Source organism: Rhinopithecus bieti, unplaced genomic scaffold (genome assembly GCF_001698545.2).
Source record: "Rhinopithecus bieti isolate Rb0 unplaced genomic scaffold, ASM169854v2 scaffold_759, whole genome shotgun sequence".
In the NCBI taxonomy this organism is placed as follows: domain Eukaryota; kingdom Metazoa; phylum Chordata; class Mammalia; order Primates; family Cercopithecidae; genus Rhinopithecus; species Rhinopithecus bieti.
The window spans coordinates 2,554,762-2,575,870 of NW_016803631.1; the positions used below are offsets into that span (position 1 = coordinate 2,554,762).

The following is a 21,109-nucleotide window of genomic DNA, read 5'->3' on the forward strand; positions in this document are numbered from 1 at the left end:
TAAGCTATCTATCTTCTCAAATGACAGATTGCTTTTAATTTTTTGATCATACATAATGTTGCAACAAACATCCTTGTACTGGTCTCATTGTACCATATGTGAGCTTCTCTAGGATTCTTAGAAGTAGAAATGCTAGAGTCTAGCAGCTACATCACAAAATATGATCATTTTTAATTCTGGATATTGCTTAATTTACCCTCAGGAGTATATTTTTGCTCCTGCCTTCTGAGATCCCCTGATGGTTCCTCTCCCATGGTGCATGCTTCACTTCCTCCCACATTGCATCTGCCCAATCTCAGCTGCTTTTTGCAGTCCTTACAAATATTTAGTGGTTCGTGAATTACATATATTTTTAGTTTTACTGAAAATGGAGTTTGTGGGAGTATTGTTGTTGTTACTTTTGTATAATTTCTGGGAAGAGAAGATGAAAAGTGCTAATTTACCCAGGCATAGTTATATTGAGTGGGAATCTGGATTAGAACTACTTGAAGGTATAAATTATTTGAGGGAGAAGTCTTATCTATTCAAGCATGAGTTTCCCATTGATAAACATGTTCTCTCTTTTCATCAAATCTTTGTTTACGTGCTTAAAGAATAATTTATAATTTTCAACATAAATCCCTTGCACATGTTTTTGTTAAGTGATTCCCTAGGCACTTTGTTATTCATTGCTATTGTGCATGTAATTTTCTTCAGCCAAGTGCAGTGGCTCACCTGTAATCCCAGCACTTTTGGAGGCCGAGACAGGAGAATTTCTAAGTACAAGAATTGGAGACCAGCCTGGGCAACATAGTGAAACCCCGTCTCCACAAAAATATATATTTTTTTAATTAGCCTGGCATGGTGGTGTGGACCTGTGGCCCTAGCTACTTGGGAGGGTGGGGTGAGAGGATCACTTGAGCCATAGGGTTTGAGGCTGCAGTGAGCTATGATCACATTACTACGCCTCAACCTGGGCAACAGAGTGAGACTACATCTCTAAAATAAATGAATGTAATTTTTTTCAATAATTTTTTTTTTGGCAGAGTCTTGCTCTGTCACCTAGGCTGGAGTACAGCGGTGCAATCTTGGCTCACTGAAACCTCTGCCTCCTGGGTTGGAGTGATTCTCCTGCCTCAGCCTCCCGAGTAGCTGGGACTACAGGCAAAGGCCACCATGCCCAGCTAATTTCTTTGTATTTCTAGTAGAGATGGGGTTTCACCATGTTGGCCAGGCTGGTCTTGAACACCTGATCTCAGGTTGAATAATTTTTCTTTTCTTTTTCTTTCTTTCATCTTCTTTTTCTTTTTTTTTCTTTTCTTTCTTTCTTTCTTCTTTTTTTTTGAGACAGAGTCGCACTCTATTGCCTAGGTGGGAGTACAGTGGCAAGATCATAGTTCACTGTACACTGTAACCTTGAACCCCTGGGCTCAAGCAATCCTGCTTCAGCCTCCTGAGTAGCTAGGACCACAGGTGTGCACCACCACACTCAGCTAATTTTTCTTTTGTAGAAATGGAGGTCTCACTATGTTATCCAAGTTGGTCTTAAACTCCTGGCCTCAATCAATCCTCCTGCCCTGGCCTCCCAAAGTGCTGGGATTACAGGTGTGAGCCACTGCACCTGGCCTCAACAATGTTTTCTAATTGGATATTGCTGTCATATAGGAAAGTGACTGATCTATGTTGACTTCTTGTTGAACTCTCTTTTTAGTTCTGATAATTTATTTGATTTTCGAAGTGAGCACGTGTGCAAATAGGGATAGTTTTGCTGCTTCTTTCTAATCGCCATGCCTCCCTTTTTCTCTTATCTTGCTGCACCGTCTCTCCTCAACAAGGGTGCTATTGCCATAATGGGCAGATAATTATTTGTATGAAACTCCCCCAAGCAGCACAGGATGTTTAGTATCCATGCCAGCCTATCCGCTATACCCTGTCCCATGAGCTAAATGCCAGAAGCACTTCCTAATCATTATTACATAGAAAACGCCACTCATATTTCCAAATGTTCCTGAAAGGAGGGATCATAGCCAGGCTTGATAAACTCTGGGCTAAGGTCTTCTCTACGTTGTTAAATAGTAGTGATAATGAGCATTATCAATGTCTTTTTCTTTTAGGGTAAAGTTTCTGAAGTTTCACCTTTAGTATGATGTTTATTACAGGCTGTGGTAGATTATTAAAGTTTCCTTCTGCTCCCAGTTTATTCTGAGTATATGTCATAAATGAGCAATGCATGTTATAAAATACTTTTTTCTGCATCCAGAGAAGGATTTTTCCTATGTTTTCCATTAAAATGGTAAATTACATGAACGGCTTTCTGATATTGCAACAAACTTGAATTTCTCTGATTAACTCCATTTGGTTATAAGTCACTCTTTTGAAATACAGCAAGATTAGATTGCTGGTGTCTTATGTAGAATTTTTTGCGTATTTCTTCATATGTGAGATGGGTTTGTAAGTTTCCTCACTAGTATAGTTGGTCCTTCATATCCATGGGTTCTACATCTGTGGATCTGACCAAGTGCAGGTTGAAAATATTTTTTTAAAAAAACTGTGTTCTGAACGTGTACAAACTTTTTTCTTGTCATTATTCCCTAAACAATACAGTATAATAACTATTTATGTAAAATTTACATTGCATTAGGAATTATAAGTAATCTAGAGATTAAATATATGGGAGGATGTGTGTAGGTTATATGCAACTACTATGCCATTTTACATAAGAGACTTGCGCATCCAAAAATTTTGGTAGGGTTGCAGGGTCCTAGCATCAATCTCCTATTAATACTAAGTAACAACCGTACTGTCCTTACTCAGTTCTCAAATCAAGGCTATACTGGTCTCATAAAACGAATAAATTAACTTCTATTCTGTGTTTCCTGAAAGAAGTTGCATAAAACATTTTATTTGGTCCTTAAAGGAGTGGTAAACTTACTTGTAAAACTGTTTAGGCCTGGTGCTCTTAAAAGGATTTTTTTTTTTTCTATTTACCAACTCCATTTCTATAGTTACTCTTCTATTCAGGTTTGTGATTTCTTCTTAAAACCAAGTTAGCAATTTATATTTTCTTTAAAAATTGTATAATTTATCTAAGTTTTTTTTTTAATTTATTTGAGACTGAGTCTCGCTCTGTCACCCAGGCTGGAGCACAGTGGCGCAATCTCGGCTCACTCACTGCAACCTCAGCCTCCTGAGTAGCTGGGATGACAGGTGCCCACCACCATGTGTGGGTAACGTTTGTATTTTCAGTAGAGACAGGATTTCACCATGTTGGCCAGGCTGGTCTTGAACTCCTGACCTCAAGTGATCCGCCTGCCTCAGCTTCCCAAAGTGCTGGGACTACAGGTGTGAGCCACCGCGCCCGGCCTTTCTAAGTTTTTAAATATAGGGCAAAAGATATTCATAGCACTCTCATATTTCTTAAATTGTTTATTCTGTAGTTACTCTGTCCCACTTTCAATCCCAACACTCTGCTTGCATCTTCTGTCTTCCTTCTTGATGCTTCCTACAAGAGGCTTGGCTGTATTATCACTCTTTATCAGATAATTACTTACGGCCCTAATGACCATTTCTTTTGCCTTTTAAAAGATCTGCATTATCAACTATTTATTTCAACTTTATTATTCATTTAACGTGTGAAGGCTGAATAGGTTTAAAATGTAAAGCACTTGGATCAGTTTTTGGCACATCATAAGCACTCAATTTTATCCCCGCAGTGCTTACGGTGTCATCCTTTTTCACTGTCGTTATTTTCCCTCATCTTTATGTAAACTTTTTACAAATGTATAGCATACATAAACAAAAGCAGATATTCCATCGGCACCCAGATCAAGGGATAGAATATTACCAGAACACTGGAATGCCCATGATACTCCCTTCCCAGTCTCTACCTGCCCCAAGGATAGCCTACCATCCTCATTCCTAATGCGTTCATTTAGTTTTGATTGGTTTTAAGCTTTATGTAAATGAAATCACAGTGTAGGCACTCTTCTGTATCTTATTTTGTTCAGCATTATATATGCGATTATATACGCATCTACAATCTCCCTTGTAATCACATGCAGTTGTACTTCATTCTCATTATTATATAGCATTCCGTTATGTGAATACACTATATTTTATTCATCCATTCTATGGTTGATGGACATTTGGGTTGTTTTCAGTTTGGAGTTATTATGAATTATGCTGCTGTGAGTTTTCTTGTGCATGTCTTTTGGTGAACACACGTATGTATTTCCGTAAGTAGAATAATGTGTGTGTGTGTTTTGTTTTTTTTTTTTTTTTTTTTTTGGTGTATAGTTAGGAGTGAAATTGCTGGAGTGTAGCTATGAACACGTTACATAAATAAATTTACTTAATCATTACAATATCCTATGAGATAGATTTCTTCTTATGTATGAAAATGTCTTTATTTCACCTTCACTCGTCAATAATAGTTTGGCCAGTAAAATAATTCTAGGTTTGCAATCATTTTCCCACATCACCTTAAAGGCAATACTACAAAATATCAATCCTTTTTTTTTCCTTTGTAGGTAATCTGAGTTATCTTTCTAATAGTTTTTTCACTTTTTCTTTTCTTGTATTAGGAGGTGTGAGTTTTTAAAGAATCATTCTGCTTGCTACTCAGTGGAATTTTTCAGTGTGAAGGCTAATGTCTTTCTTCAGTTCTGGGGAGTTCTCAGCCACCGATTCTTGCATTGCTTCTCCATCATTTTCCCTGTACTGATGTCCTAGCACCCACAGCTCTTCCTTTTCTTTTATCTTGTTCTACCACTATATGCTGCATCCTGGAATATGTGTCCATTCGATCTGTCATTTCACTAATTTGCTCTTCAGCACTGTCTATTCTACTGTTGAGTTCATTTTGTTTCAAACATTATAGTTTTCCTCCCCCTTGATTCCAACTGGTTCTTTTTCATGACTCCCATTCTTGTCTTTGGTGTTGCTATTACCCCCTTATCCTTTTGAGAATATAGAAAGCACTTCCCAAGTCCTTTTCAGATTGCTCCATTTTCTGTTCACTCAGAAATTTCTTCTCCCATTTCCTTTATTTGTTGTGGGCCACTCCTGGTGTCTCTGTTCCTTGTGTGCTTTGGGGTTCTTGGGTGGAGATCAGCTGCTGGCTTCTCTCATAAGCACCCTAGTCAGTAAGCAGCCTTGACCTGCGAGTGGCTAATACCTAACCTCATTCTTTAGAGCCCTGTTCATCACCACAAGGTGAGGAGTCCAAGGCCCCGTGCCCACCTGGAGCTATTTCCACGTGTAGAGGTCCTGGAAATCCTACGAATGGCCCGGAGCCTGCTTCCAAAGTCTCCATGGGCCTCTTTACAGGATTCAGATTCCTCAGGGCATACTATATGCTGCTGTTTGTTCACCCTTAAGCCCAAGGTGGGGCCAAATGGCAGCTGTTCGTAGGGATGTGTGAACATTGGGAAGAAGAGCAAGGTAATCACGGGCATGCATGACAGGCCCCTCAGATGTAGAGCAGAGCCAGGGTTGGGAGACAAAGGAGCAGGCCACAGTAGGCTCTCACCTCGCTGCCACATTACAGTATGGAATCCCAGGAGTCTAAGAATTCCAATTTAAACTTGTCCTTTTAACTTGTTATAAAGATGTTTGTGAAAAAAACCAACGTATTTTACTTAACAGTTCTTAGCTTGATTTATAATTTTAAAATATCTATACGCATGGTAGGTGGGCTTCCCTTAGAGTCCCCGGTCCCACAAATGGTAGGAGTAGGCCTGGCTCATAGAGGCTTCTATTGACACTTTAACCTCAGTTCTGCTATGACAGTGCACCAGATTTTTTTTTTTTTTTTTTTGCCTAGTGAAGCATTTCTGAGCCTCTGCCTGGCTCTTGTCCTCCTGCAGTTTAATGCCAAGACCTTATCACACCAAGAGGTAAAGTCCAAGGCCACAGGCAGGAATGCCTGACTCTGCTCTGTCTATAATCTTCATCGGGCAGGTACCAGGCTTCAGCTGCACCTGTGTGCAGGAGAAGGATGCTGGCCCCTCCAGTTCAGGCAGGTGACTTGGACCTGGTTCCCTGCCATGCACAGCTCCCATTTACCACCAAAGTTCCCCAGCTACTTCTTTATTTAGGAAAAAGTCTCCATTTCTACATTACGAATATTTTCTTTCTTGCTTTTAAGTGTGTCTATATGTTTGTTAATTTTTTCCTATACTTTTTATGCATTCAGAGCAGAAAGGGAAGGTTTCAGCATATTTTTAATTTGCCATCTAGGCCTGAAAGTAGAGCCTCTACTTTAAAGTACAGGTGTTGGCTCAGGCACAGTGGCTCACGCCTGTAATCCCAGCACTTTGGGAGGCCGAGGCGGGCAGATCACAAGGTCAGGAGATCGAGACCATCCTGGCTGACACAGTGAAACCCCACCTCTACTAAAAATACAATAAAAAAATTAGCCAGGCACGGTGGCATGCACCTGTAGTCCCAGCTACTTGGGAGGCTGAGGCAGGAGAATCACTTGAACCCAGGAGGCGGAGGTTGCAGTGAGCCAAGATCACACCACTGCACTCCAGCCTGGGCAACAAAGTCACACTCCGTCTCAAAAAAAAAAAAAAAAAATGGGTGTTGAGAATGCTTAATCTGGATTCATAAAGTGGGCTAGGAAACAAGTCAAAGCTAGAGCCCAGATATGAAGATCTTCTTTGCCTGGGATGCAGACTTGATCACAGCTATCTGTTACAACGCGGGGAAAAGCAATCTCATTTAAAAATCATTACTATGTACCGACTATCTCTGTGTCCTTGGAGGAATTAGTTAACCTCTCTGGTTCTCAGTTTCCCAGCTATTAATACAACTAAGTGAGTTAGATAAGCTAATTTCTAATAATTTCTAAAAGTACTCTCGCTTATTAATTATATAGGTTCACATAATACAGGCCTAGGCCAGATTTTATTACATTCTAAGAGTTAATTTCTGAGCCTGAAAGATATTTAGCATTTCAGAGATAATATCAGGTCATCCAAATCATCTAATAAAGTATATAAGGGAGCTTTGGTAAATTAAGATATTTTGGCAAATTAAGATAATATTACATATACAGGAATGTGCATTCAGTATTTTACACTCAAAAAAAGCTTATGTGTAAAGAAGTATGATTGCTCAATAAAAAGGAAGTAATTCACCAGGAGAGAGAAAAGAGAGGACATAGGTGACTAGTTAGCAAAGCAACTACAATATTAAGCTGAAATTTAGCTTCACAGATAGAGTATGATAAAACTACTTACAACAAAAAGATAGTATCTTTATTTGACCAGAAGTATCAGAAAAATTATGAGTCTATGAAGTTGCTGTACTGAGTAAGACACTTTATACAGCAACACTGTAAACCACAATTGCCTGTACATGGGCCATTTGAACAGCATACGTGGTTATCAGCACTGTCATCTGCCAATAGTCAGGAGATTTACCAACTCACCCCAAGTAAGTGTAGCCAAGGTCAAGAGCTCAGGGATAGAGTCCTGACATACTACATATTCTGGAGAGTATGGGTCTGTTTGAACATCAGCATCCCGATAATCAGTCTGAGTGCCCACAGTCGACTTTGAAGGGATGGATAGGTGCTTAGTAGAAGTAGGAGGAAAAGTGTATGGTTCTGCCCTAAAAGGGAAAAATTGGTTTAAAAATTGAAACCTGTTATGATCACTTAAAATATTATATAATCAAGTAGAAACAAATTTTTGAAGCTTCATCAAGTCCATTCCTCCTTTAAATGTTGACAGGTACAAAGTCATGAATCCATTAGAACCAGGATTATGCCCCCAAATCTTGAGACAGTTGCCTTGTTGTTCTCATCTCTGCCAAGAAACTGAGTGGGTCTAAGTACCATAGTTGACTCACAAAAGTGCCTATTTATATGTGTGTCACTGGGCGAGGTTGTAGAACAAAGCTATTCTAGAATGCTGTACAGCACTTCCGGACCTGTTCAGAATTACTGCATTCTCTGGTTTCCTTCTCCTCTGTTTCAGTTCGATACCCACTCTCTGTTTCTCTCCAGAAATACAGGAGCAGAGAAAAGAGAAGAGATGCTTTCTGCTGAAAGAAAGAAAGAGAAAAAGAAAAAGGAAGGAAGGGAGGAATGAAGGCAGGCAGGCAGACAGGCTCTATCTGGATAAATGATTCAATAATTAATGCTGGGATCACTTTGTTATTAACATGTGGGAAAGTTACCTTATCTCTTGCAGAAAAATTAATTCTAGATCTTTAAAAAATAATGTAAAATGAGACTGTAAAAGTACTAACAGGAAACATAAGTCAATATTTATATCATCTTTGGAAGGTCTTTTTAAGCCTGGCTTAAAAGCCAGAAGCTATAAAAGGAGATGATCAATAGACTTGAGGGTAAGTTGCAACTTCTATGCCTCAAAATATCACAAACAAATTTAAAAGGTGGATGGCAAACTTAGAAAAGGTTTTGGAATATATATGATAAAAGTTTAAATAGCCTTTCTATATAAAAGCCCTTGTAAATCAATTAGGCAGTTAAATATCCCATGGAAAATGAGTAAAGGAGAATTTACAAAACAAAAAGTAAAACTTCTAACAAACACATGAGAAGATAATGAAGATAACTATTAAAACAGTAAGATACTATTTTATGCTCTTTTATCACATAAGCAAAGATCTAAAAGATTGAAAGTACCTAGCATCGATTATGTTGTGAAGAAATAGGCCTTCTCATAAACTGTTGATGGAAATACAAATAGGTACACCTAACTGACAAGTTAAAACACGCTTTGATCCAGCATTTCTACTCCTAGGAATTTATTCTAGGAAATAACTGGACAGGTGTACAAAGATATATATGAAAACATGTTCATAAAGTCTCATTTATAAGAGTTAAAAATTAGAAACTTAAATGATCACATCAATACAAGAATTCTTTAGAAAAATGACGCAGCCATAATGGAATTTATGCAGCTATTCAAAATAATAATGTAATCTATACCTGTGAGCATTCAAAAATGTCCATGATTCATTGTAAAGTAGAAAAAAATGGCACTATTAAGTGGGTATGTATAGTATGATTCCATTTTACATTTTAAAACTGAGTTTTATGCATAGAAAAATACCTAGATGTATATACAATAATAGTAATTATTTCCAGATAGTAGAATTATACAGATAATTTTTTTCATCTTTATACTTTTCTAAAACTTCTTTTTTAACATGTACATGCGTTGCCTCTAGAATAAGAAAAAAACCAATATAGCCATTTTGACTTAAAAGACATTTTTTTCAAGTTAGTAAAAGCATTGGTTAAATTATATAAATAAAGATGAAGGCAAAAGTGAGATAATTCCATTTTGAAAAACAGAGGCAATGGTAAGAGCTTACATAAGAGCACAGCAAATACATACACCAAAGATCTTAAAGATCTTTAAAAAAAAAAAAAAAAAAAAAGGTGGAGGGCAGAGCACTGTGGCTTATGCCTGTAATCCCAGCACTTTAGGAGGCCAAGGCAGGTGAATCACGAGGTCCGGAGTTCGAGACCAACCTGGCCAACATAGTGAAAGCCCGTCTCTACTAAAGAGTGTGGTGGCACGTGCCCTGTAATTTCAGCTACTTGGGAGGCTGAGGCAGGAGAATCACTTGAACCTGGGAGGTGGAGGTTGCAGTGAGCCAAGATGACGTCACTGCACTCCAGCCCGGGCGACAGAGCAAGACTCCATCTCAAAAAATAAATAAATAAAAGCATTTCAAACCAGTTAGAAAGAAACACCTGTTTGGAAGTTCAACCTGTGCTGGAGCAAGTACTTTAGATAGTTTTTTTGTTTTGTTTTGTTTCGTTTTGTTTTTTGAGATGGAGTCTCACTCTGGCACCCAGGCTAGAGTGNGTGAAACCCCGTCTCTACTAAAGAGTGTGGTGGCACGTGCCCTGTAATTTCAGCTACTTGGGAGGCTGAGGCAGGAGAATCACTTGAACCTGGGAGGTGGAGGTTGCAGTGAGCCAAGATGACGTCACTGCACTCCAGCCTGGGCGACAGAGCAAGACTCCATCTCAAAAAATAAATAAATAAAAGCATTTCAAGCCAGTTAGAAAGAAACACCTGTTTGGAAGTTCAACCTGTGCTGGAGCAAGTACTTTAGATAGTTTTTTTGTTTTGTTTTGTTTCATTTTGTTTTTTGAGATGGAGTCTCACTCTGGCACCCAGGCTAGAGTGCAGTGGTGCGATCTCAGCTCACTGCAACATCCGTCTCCAAGGTTCAAGTGATTGTCCTGACTCAGCCTCCCAAGTAGCTGGGATTACAGGTGCCCGCCACCTCACCCAGCTAATTTTTGTATTTTTAGTAGAGTCAGAGTCTCACCATGTTGGCCAGGCTGGTCTCAAACTCCTGACCTCAAGTGATCCTCCTGCCTCGGCCTTCCAAAGTGCTGGGATTACAGGTGTGAGCCACTGCGCCTGGGCTTTAGTTTTTAAAGCTGAACTGTAACTGCTATTGAAATCACTTTCCAGTAGTTGCTATAAATTTCTAACATGTAGATAATATATGGCTTCTTATGTTTTCAGTAGAAATTATTCTACTATAAAATTCTAGTTGAGGAAATAACTTCAAATCAGCTTTATGTCATCCAAAGTTACATGAAGTTTTATTATATTAGTGCACCATTATCTTGAATCAAGAGAATAAATAAATTTTTTTGTTTTGTGTTTTTTGTTTTTTGTTTTTGAGACGGAGTCTAGCTCTGTCCCCCAGGCTGGAGTGCAGTGGAGTGATCTCAGCTCACTGCAAGCTCCCCCTCCCGGGTTCACGCCATTCTCCTGTCTCAGCCTCCCAAGTAGCTGGGACTATAGGCGCTCGCCACCACTCTCGGCTAGTTTTTTGTATTTTTAGTAGAGACAGAGTTTCACTGTGTTAGCCAGGATGGTCTTGATCTCCTGACCTCGTGATCTACCCACCTCGGCCTCCCAAAGTGCTGGGATTAGAGGCGTGAGCCGCGGCGCCCCGCCAAGAATAAATTATTTTTTTCTCAAATTGAATAATTACACATTTGAACCATCTGACCAAATGTGCTTAGTTTATAGTAAGGCCTAATGAGCTCTTCTGATGAAGGTTTCTGTCTTCCTATCTTTCCAGGTGGGTCTGGGAATAGAATGTGAAAGAGGAAAGCTACTTTGAACTCTTCCAGTAACTTAATACATGGTTTCTTAACTAACTCCTTAATTTCTCCAACCCATTTTCTCCCCATTTCAGTTGGCTTTACGGGAGAGTAAAATAAGAGTAACAAAGAGCAATGATCCCTTTCCCACCCCCTCCCCAACCTCAAACAGGACCCAAACCCAGAAAGGTCCCACATCTGCTCCATGCTGGCCTGACCCCTGCTGTGTCCCGGCCCTTGTCCTCAGGCTCACCTGCTCTGGCTTTAGTACTCATATGACAGCCAGGGCTGCTCTGTGTGTTCTGTCCAGGCCCTTCCTCCTCCACCACTGCCCGGGAACCAGGAGCATGCACTGTCTGCCATACCTACAGTCTTCTAGATTTTCTCTCCCAGCCCCAACAGAGCTGCACAGAGACAGGCTTCACAAACCTAGCAAATCCTGTTCTACTATGAGCTTCACTGAATGTTTTAAAAGTATTAACTTTTTATTCTCTTTGAAAAGGTGCTTATGTAGAATCCAAAGGAAAGACTCCAACAGCTAGCCGTGAGAAAGGTGTGGCTGGAGAAGGCCAGCTGGTCCCAAGACAATTCCATCCCTGATAACACAAGGTGGCATTATACTCACTGCTCAGAAATTCAAACATACTGGAATTCCAGAGTTGACTGCACTCAGGAATACTGATTCATTATTTAAAAAGTTCTAAGAGAGATAGAGAGTAGCTACAATGTCAAATGTCATAGTTTAACTGTTGGATGGAATCTTTATCCCTTGCGTCATGGTTATTTAGGAAGGAGTCGGAGAGGTCATGGTGTTCATCACTGTAGGCCTCTGAACTCCCTCAAATTAGTTTAACAACTTTTAGACTGAGGCACTTATGACCTCCAAAGCAGGTAATCCAGTAAGCCTGATTTTAAAGAATTACCAGAAGGATCTTTAGGGATCTGCATAGCTCATAGCTCCCCTTTTGCTCATGCAAAACATTTCATAGAATATAAGTCTACAGCTATCTCTGGATAAACTGGTACCCCAGGAAGTTGCTGTCTGGGGAGAGCAGGGAATCTGTACTCCATCTCTATAAAGAGCCAAAGGCATCCGCACAGTCTTAAAAAAAGTCAAGGGTGAAGTAGAATCGTAACTAGCATTTATCTTGAGGATTACAGACATTTAATAACATGTGTCCTACTCATATGATGATATATATTATTAGGAATAACTATATTCTTTAAATGCACCCTCGAAAATTCAGCCCTGAATAAATTTGTATTCAGAAATATGAGACCTTAAAAAAGGTTTCTATTCCTAATAATTTCATGAATACCTTGGACTTTTTTCTCTTATAGAAATATTAAATTTTATTAACGGAGGAAAGAGTGTAGCAAAATTAGATTTTTAAAAGGAATACTCTACCCAGTCTGCTGTCTTGTCCTGAAACTAGAGATGAGAAATACACATTTGTCTCAGATTCAGCCCTTGTCCCTTACCTCCCTCTTACCTTGGTTCACTCCGTTGTGGGGCAAAAACCATGTTTTATTTATCTTTGTATACCACGTTGCCTGTGTAGATTAGATGGTTATTAAGTTATAAAATTCTAGCATTCAAAAAATATTACGACTGATTTGTTTATTTGATGAAATGTTGAAGAACTGTCATCAAGTAAGTGTTTCAGAGAAGCAAAAGAAGATATTTAAAGCACTTTTGAACTTTTTTAAACCACAACTGCTACCATTTGAATATGTGGCTGTGTCTTCTCCAAAATTCACGTTCAAACTTAGTCCCCACTGTGGTGGTATTAAGAGGTGAGGCCTTTGGGGAAAGTGATTAAGTCATGAGGACTCCATCCTCATCAATGGATTAGTACCTTATAAAAGGACTGGGGAGAACTAGCATAGGTCCTTTTTGCCCTTCCGCCATGTGAGGACACAGCATTTGCTGCTTCTGCCATGTGAAGACACAGCAAGAAGGCCCTCACCGACACTGACTGCCAGCCCCTTGCTCTTGGACTGTCCAGCCTTCAGAATTCAAGAAATAAATGTATTTTATTTATATCACTAAGTCTGTTAATTTGTTATAGCAGCACAAACTGACAACTAACAGTAAGAAATACATTTTATATCATAATCCATCATATATATATAAACATATGCATATATTTTCTGAAACAAAAGTTATAAACAAAACCAATTTACCCTCCATATACCTGATGCTTTGGTTATTTTCTATTCTGTTTCATATTTTAAAATGCTGCTCATGACCCACTAGAAGATTTCATAACCCTTCCAATGCTTTGTGATCCACAATTTCAAAAATAGTGATTTAGAGAACTATGTTCTGAGAGAAAATATGGACGCAAACAATAAATAAACTGAAAAAGAGTTTTTAAATAATGGTTACTTACTTGGATATGGCATAAACAACACTGAATGGCATCTGCTGAAAAAATGGAAGAAAAGGCCTGGGAGGAAAAGGAAAACATAAATGTGTGGGACTTTTGCAATGAATGTACTCTAAGCTCTCTTCCAGCTCTAATATTTGTCCCTTAAGAATCAGTGAGCTTAAATATCCCATATATCAGTGCTACTTCTGGATATACAAAATCACTGAGGGGTGGGGAGGGTCTTGTCTAAAATGCAGATTCCCAGGTCTGGCCCATGATATTCAGTACATATAGGGTAGAATCAATGAATGTGCATTCTTAATAAACACTCCAGTATTTTCTCTTCAGATAGTAAACAAGTCACAATTGAAGAAGCTACCCTTTAAGCCCTGTACTTGGGCTTCAGTTGGCCATTAGTTCCCAGCAACTTCTCAAGTTCCTGAGACATTCTGAAATTCACAACGATTTAATCTAAAGCCTCCCCCTAAAAGTTAAGAATTGTACAGTTAACTGTATAGAATTGTATAGTTAACAGTTAAAAATTTAACACTTCTCTGAAAAAGTTAGCATCACAAAATTTCCATAAGAAAGTTGCTCATAAATAATAATGTGGATTAGAAATTTACTTTCTCAAGGAAGCTTATGCAGATGTAGTATCAAGACTATTTTTTCTAACTCCATTAAGATGTACAAGGAAATCCCCATCTAATTTTAATTTGATTTGAGTATATGGTTATTACATGAGCATAAATCACAAATGAAATAAAACTAACCTTTTGGCCATGTTGGTTTGGGCAAGATTCACACAAAGAGAACAAATGTTATCCCTTTGAACACAAGTTTCCCCTTCACCATGACTTCATATCTCCACTGTGTCTCATTCATTTGATGACTTCATTTCAAATGTTTTCAAATACATATTCTTAGTTGCAATCAGTATCTCTAAAGTCAGGCAGGCTTAGTTTGAACCCCAGATCTACCCCTTGCTAGCTTATATGACCTGAAGCAATCTATCTATCATCTCTTAGTCTCAGCTTCATTACTGGTAAAACAGGGATCATATATATCTTATCCTACATTTCTGTTGAAAAGATTAGATCATATGCATGTAAAGCACTTAAAATAGAGTCTGGCACATTGTATGCACTGAAAAATGATAACTGTTATTAGTATCATAAAGAGGTTCTCTAATAATATTAGAGCTCAAATATTCATTAGTAATTACATTCTACCTTTCAAAGTATTTATAGCGATTCTTTCCAGTAACTTCAGGATCTTCATAAACTTCTCTAGGCATCTGAAAAGAAGTGTCAGTTCTAAAATGAAGCAAGAAAACATTATTCAAGTCTAAAATATTTCCACATATAATTTCTATTTAATATTTCTATGTATATAGAGTAGGAGTTACACAGAGTATCTCATACTGAGAGTAAAGTCTTCCATAACCTGCATTGGACTGTCATACAACTTAGAGTATATATGATTCTTCCCCTGCCCTGAGCCAGGAGACCAGGACCTAGTCAGAGGGAGTAAGAGTTGAGAAAAGAGTAGATTTATGAAATCCTACATACAAAAATGCCCAATTTTAATTAAAAGCACACAAGAATAACAAAATACTAAAAGATAATTTTTTATTTATTTTATTTTTTTTGAGACAGAGTCTCGCTCTGTCACCCAGGCTGGAGTGCACTGGCGCAATCTCGGCTCTCTACAAGTTCCACCTCCTGGGTTCACGCCATTCTCCTGCCTCAGCCTCCCAAGTAGCTGGGACTACAGGTGCCCGCCACCACACCCGGCTAATTTTTTGTATTTTTGGTAGAGACGGGGTTTCACCGTGTTAGCCAGGATGGTCTCGATCTCCTGACCTCATGATCCACCCGCCTCGGCCCCCCAAAGTGCTGGGATTGCAGGCATGAGCCACTGTGCCTGGCTAAAAGACAATTTTTCTATGTCCAGGCTAAAAGACTTTACACTTTTAAATTTACTAAATGTGAACTTGTAAGTAATTAAAATAATAAATAATTCGACTTATCCTTGAAGGTGCTTTGGCTGCAAGTTCCAAAAAATATTTTAGGTATTAGCAGAAAAGAGCACTTTCAGTTGCTAAGTTGAATCCAAGCAACAACAAATTCAGTCATCCCTACCTTTGGTGGAGAGTTGTCATGATATAGATATAGATATAGATATAGATATAGATATAGATATAGATATGATGGAAAATATATATATAATACATATAATCAGGCATGTTTGGTCAAAAGAGGTTAGAAAGAAAATTTGGTCTAGGTATAACACCACGACTGAACATTTTAAAACCACACATGGTAGGCCGGGCGCGGTGGCTCAAGCCTGTAATCCCAGCACTTTGGGAGGCCGAGACGGGCAGATCACGAGGTCAGGAGATCGAGACCATCCTAGCTAACACGATGAAACCCCGTCTCTACTAAAAAATACAAAAAACTAGCCGGGTGAGGTGGCGGGCGCCTGTAGTCCCAGCTACTCGGGAGGCTGAGGCAGGAGAATGGCGTAAACCCGGAGGCGGAGCTTGCAGTGAGCTGAGATCCGGCTACTGCACTCCAGCCCGGGCGACAGAGCAAGACTCCGTCTCAAAAAAATAAAAAATAAAAAAAAAAAAAACCACACATGGTAAATGAATTTAAAAAATGTTTTTAATGCATTTATTTTAGGCCCTGGAGCCACCCGACACTTACATGGCAAGCTGCCGGAGGGCTTCTCTGTGTTTCTCCTCATGTCCCTTCCATTCCCGACTGATAAATGGTGGGACAGGATCTGACTTGCTCCAATATAGAGAATATCTTGGATAATGGATCAGGTTACTGAACATGGTTTTAAACCTGGGAACTTTTCTCTAACGTTAGGGAAGGGAAGCAAAGGACAAAATTATACCATCAGCTTTTCTAAAGTATTTTAATTATATTGTAAATTTTTTTTAAAAAGATACAAAACAATGTATATAGTATAAGAAGAGGGGTTATTGCTATATACATAGAATATCTTTAAATGGATGCCCAAGAAACTGATGACAATGGCTGTTTATGTGGAGGGGGTGAGGGTAGGGCTAGAATTTATTTCGTACTGTATATGCTTTTGTACTACTTGAATTCTTTTAACATGGGCATATATTATTATATTTATCCCATTGAAATAAATTAGCTTATGGGTTCTCTATTCATTATTAGTGACTTAATCCTCGCAACGAGCCACAAGTATTAAGATGCTTTGCCCCCCAGTAATCTTGGCATTGTAATTTCTGTGGAACCTAAAATCCAGTGAAGATTTGGTGATTAGTCAATCTGATAATGCAGTTAGGCAAACTAGATGGTTCAGGTTCATTCGGTAGCCTTGGTTGATGAATTAGACATACCAGTCTGCTGCGAATCAGGGTGGCTTGGACATTTGCCTGTGTGTGGTCTTTCTCACTTGACACAATAAACAATGGATCTGCAAAATAAACAATCAAGTAGCATAACAAATAGAACATATCTAGCCCTAGGCTGAGAATAATGGCAAAGCAATGTTATCTCTTAATTGGAAAACAAATTTAAAAGTTTAAATATTGCCTGACTTGGCAGCAGCTCATGCTCTGTTGTGCATGTGGCCTTGTTACTCTACCACTTCTACCAGTAACAGTTGTCAAGACAATTTTCTTTTCTGAGTATTCCAAGTCAGCATATGGAAGTGGAATGCATAAAGAAAGTCTAGCATGTTTTCAAGTACTACACCCTAAACAACACTTTATTCTCTCCTATGAACAAAACTCCTTCTGAGCCTGGGTAGCCCAAAAATTCTTTAAGGGAAAGACCTTGTATATATGCACTATGCCCATTTCCAAGGAAAAGAAGCAATACATTTATACTATCTCCCATCTTTGATGCACTAGAAAGATGCAAACCACATGATATCTCAGAATTGGTGAACATGGTTAAAAAAATCAGCTATCTTCAGAATTCACCCCTTAAGTTTGTAAGTTTGCTGATGATGGGACCATTATTTTTACAAAGTCCAACAGAATATTGCCCTGCTATTATAAGTATCTGTTTATCAGGTATATCTTTAAAGTGATGAGGAGTATTCATGATTGACTATACTGTACTGCCCTTTAAAATCAACTGATTTGCCATTAAATTAACAAGCAGCCTTCAGATATACTTGATTTCTCAAGTAGACTTGTCTCTGGGGAGGCAAATACCCTGACCAGCTAGTCTAGATAACATGGTAACACGTATTTCTCCATAGAAATTAATAAACTGGGAATTGTGATTTAGAAATGTCTCTTTTGAATTTGGATAATGTGTGTTAATTTCTAAAACCTAATAATTCATCAGTTACCCAACAAATATGATTTACTGAATGCAGACATTGGACATTCCCACCAAAAAGCTGCAAGAGGCTCAGGTTCTTTTTGCTCCTTCATTCAACACATGTTTATTGACTGGCTGCTCTATCTAGGTGCTTAGAATACATCAACAAAACGACAAAAATCTGTGACTTCATGAGAGAGAGAGACAATAAACAACAAACATAATAAACTAGCAAATTACACATTAGAATTTGAGGGCTGTTGTTTTTTAAAAAGAAGAAATCGGGTAAGGGAAACTGGGTTGCAATTTTAACTAGGGTGGTCAGGACAGGCCCTTGAGAAGGTGGCATGTATGGAGACTTGAAGGTGAGGGAGTTAGCTAGTTAGATAGCTGAAGAACATTCTAGGATGGGAGCATGCCTGATACATCTGAAGAACAGCAAAGTCCCTAGGATGGGAACATGCCTGATATGTCTGAAGAATAGCAAAGAAACCAGGACAAATGAGGCAGAATGAAAGAGGGAAAAGAGAGTAGATAAGAGGCCAGATAAGCAACTAGTGAACTAATCACATAGGGCTTTGTAGGGAAGGGTAAAAGAGCCTGGAAAGGAGTTCACCTTTGCACCACCACAGTTCTGTCAAGGTGGAAACCTGGCCCAAGGTCAGTCAATTCATTGGCCAGCCAACAACCAATCTTAAATTTCTAAATTAAATTTTCAGCTACAATACACAAAGACACTATACAATTGGTGGTGAGCTTTAGGGCTAACTAGTCAAGAAGCAGGCCACCCTAGTCCCTATCATAGTAAGAGAAATCCATACACAAGAGGCTTTCTGTCAGATGGAAGAAGCAAGCAAGCATAGTGATGTCTTGCTTAATGATGGGGATACGTTCTTAGAAATGGGTCTATGAGGTGAGTTTACCGTTGTGTAAATATAGGAGGGTGCTTAACATAAACCTAGATGGTATAGCCTACTCCACACCTAAGCTATGTTGCATAGCCTATTGCTCCTAGGCTACAAACCCATACAGCATGTTATTGTACTGAATACTGTAGACAGCTGTAACACAATGGTATTTGTATATCTAAACATAGAAAAAGTGATGCATTGTGCTACAATGTTATGACAGCTACAATGTCACTAGGTAATTGAAGTTTTTCAACTTCATTATAATCTTATGGGACCATCCTTATACATGTAGTCCACTGTGGACCAAAATATCATTACTTGGGGCTTGACTATACATAGAAAGAAGGTTAGAGTTGCCAGATAAAATATAGGATGTCCAGTTAAATTTATATTCAGACAGGCAATGAATAATTTTTTAGTATAAATATGTTCCAAAATATTGCACGGGACAAAAATTTACACTAAAATATTATTCGTTATCTGAAATTCAAGCTTAACTGTGCATCTTGTATTTTTACTTGCTAAATGTGGCAACCCTAACAAGGTGAAAGGTCATAAGGTCAAAGAAAGAAAGCAGGAGAGCAGGAGAGCACAGCATCTTAGTTCTGATCTTCCCCGTCCAGGTTCTCATCTGCCCTGGCTATACTTCGCTTCCCGTCCATGAATAGCGGCGAGATTGTCTGTTTTATAACAACACAAACTTTAATATTTGATCTATTCTGAGTGAATTTCTGTTCTCAGCAAGGCACATGGAAACATTTAGCAATTCCTCTGCAAAAGAGACACTTATGAATCAAAGAAACAACCAGCTTAATAAATACTTTGGGGAGATGTTTGTCCTCCTTCTCAAATTTCCCATGAAAAAAACATGGTGATGTATTTACAGGAGCTAACTTGATTTATTTCACAAAACCAAGAGTAAATACAGAAAACCACTGGCCAGAATATGTCAGCAATCACTACACAGCCTCTATCTAGGAATGTGTACTCTAGAGATTCCCACACAAAGGAGACCCCGGGATTCCCAGACACAATACCACATTGCTGAAAGCAATGCAAGGTTCAGGTGAAAAACCTGGGACTGCAGAGGGCAAAATTGGAAAAAAAGCATGCTTAGCTGGTTACAATTCTTGCCACGGCAAATTCAATAAACATTTATTTATTGAAGCGCCTAGTACATGTATCAGCACTAGAATAGGTGCTCAGAAAGCTACAAAAATATACACAACAGGAACCTAAGGAACTCAAGGAGCATGGAGAGAGAGAAAACACAAAATGGGCAAGCAAGCCGTTAAAATAAACTGGGGCTTTATTGGCCCAAGAGGAGCCAGCAGACCTAGTCTATAAACAATGCTTTGACGCAGAAGTTGAAAACAAAAACAAAAACAAAACCTAAAAGCAAGCATAAGATAAACTGGCACTTCTTTTGGCCCAACTTGGATTTGCCCAGAGAGTAGGAGACAAAAGATTATTTTCGTAGGGCATTTTATGCAGGAACGTTGAGTGAATCTCCGAGTCTACAAATCGTTGCATACTTTTCTGGGTACCAAAATGCCCGGAACAGGTTTCAGGAAGATCGCCCCCTGAAGCGGAGCGCAACCGCGCCTTTCGACGCACGCGAACCCCCGACCCCACCCCGAGTGCGGCCACCTGGAGGACTCGGAGCTGCCCCCACCCGACCAGGGACAACCGCGGGCAAGAGGTCAGTCCAGAGGGTCGTCTTTCGTTCGCCATGCCCCTGGCCAGGTCCCACCATCTGGGAGCCCACCGGGCCCAGGAGTAGACGGACGCGGAGGAAGGTCTGCGACTGTCCTTACCGTACAGAAAATCATACACTCGATTGGAGATGTGGTTCCCAGCCCGCAACCTCGTCCGGTACTTAGTTTGAGACACCTGAGGCTGGGCCTGGGGCTCCTCGATGGTTACTGCGTGGCTCATGGTACCGCCTCTCTCCTCCGGCCAGCAGGGGACCAGCGGGTCTGACCTGGAAGCTGCGTGCACGTCGCTATGGTAACCACCGCCGGCTCGCGGGGATAAGGGGCGGGGCCAGGAGGAGGGAGGAGGCGGCGGGGCGGGGCCGAAGAGGAGTGGAGAAAAGTGAAAGCAGGAGTGGCCGGACAAGGGTCCGGAGGGGAGTGGAGGGCAAGATGAGAAGAGAGGGGAGAGGCAGGGTGAAGGAGGAAAAGGCTCGCTTCCCTCCACACTCCAGAGACAGTGGGGAGGCTGGGAGAAAGCTACTCTTAAGTCATTGATTTGCCAGTTACACCTCGTAGCCTCTCGGAAATCCCTGAGAGATCTCAGAACCTTCTAGAATAATTGGGTGCTTCCCCGCCCCGCTTCCCCAGCCCTTTTCCAGGGGACTTGTCCCGAGAGCTGCGGAATTCAGTCAGGTTCCTAAAT

General features: G+C 39.7%; 1 protein-coding gene across 6 annotated transcripts in view; it reads right to left on the bottom strand.

Annotated features, from left to right (window-relative positions):
- Window positions 1–20,726, bottom strand: part of CFAP91 (cilia and flagella associated protein 91) — a 65,469-nt gene extending 44,743 nt beyond the window's left edge. For 2 of the 6 annotated variants that reach the window (XM_017891540.1, XM_017891509.1), the window contains exons 1-6: window positions 20,527–20,726; window positions 16,862–16,938; window positions 16,188–16,345; window positions 14,709–14,792; window positions 13,498–13,554; window positions 7,418–7,599 (exon numbers count right to left, since the gene is read on the bottom strand). In XM_017891540.1, the coding sequence (XP_017747029.1) occupies window positions 7,418–7,599; window positions 13,498–13,554; window positions 14,709–14,792; window positions 16,188–16,345; window positions 16,862–16,938; window positions 20,527–20,647 (679 nt within the window). In that variant the 5' untranslated portion in view covers window positions 20,648–20,726. Of the gene's footprint in view, window positions 1–7,417; window positions 7,600–7,920; window positions 8,035–13,497; window positions 13,555–14,708; window positions 14,793–16,187; window positions 16,346–16,861; window positions 16,939–20,526 lie in introns of those variants that run through there. The other 4 variants (XM_017891499.1, XM_017891520.1, XM_017891522.1 and 1 more) reach the window with 4 other exon arrangements.
- Window positions 20,727–21,109: the final 383 nt, after the last annotated feature.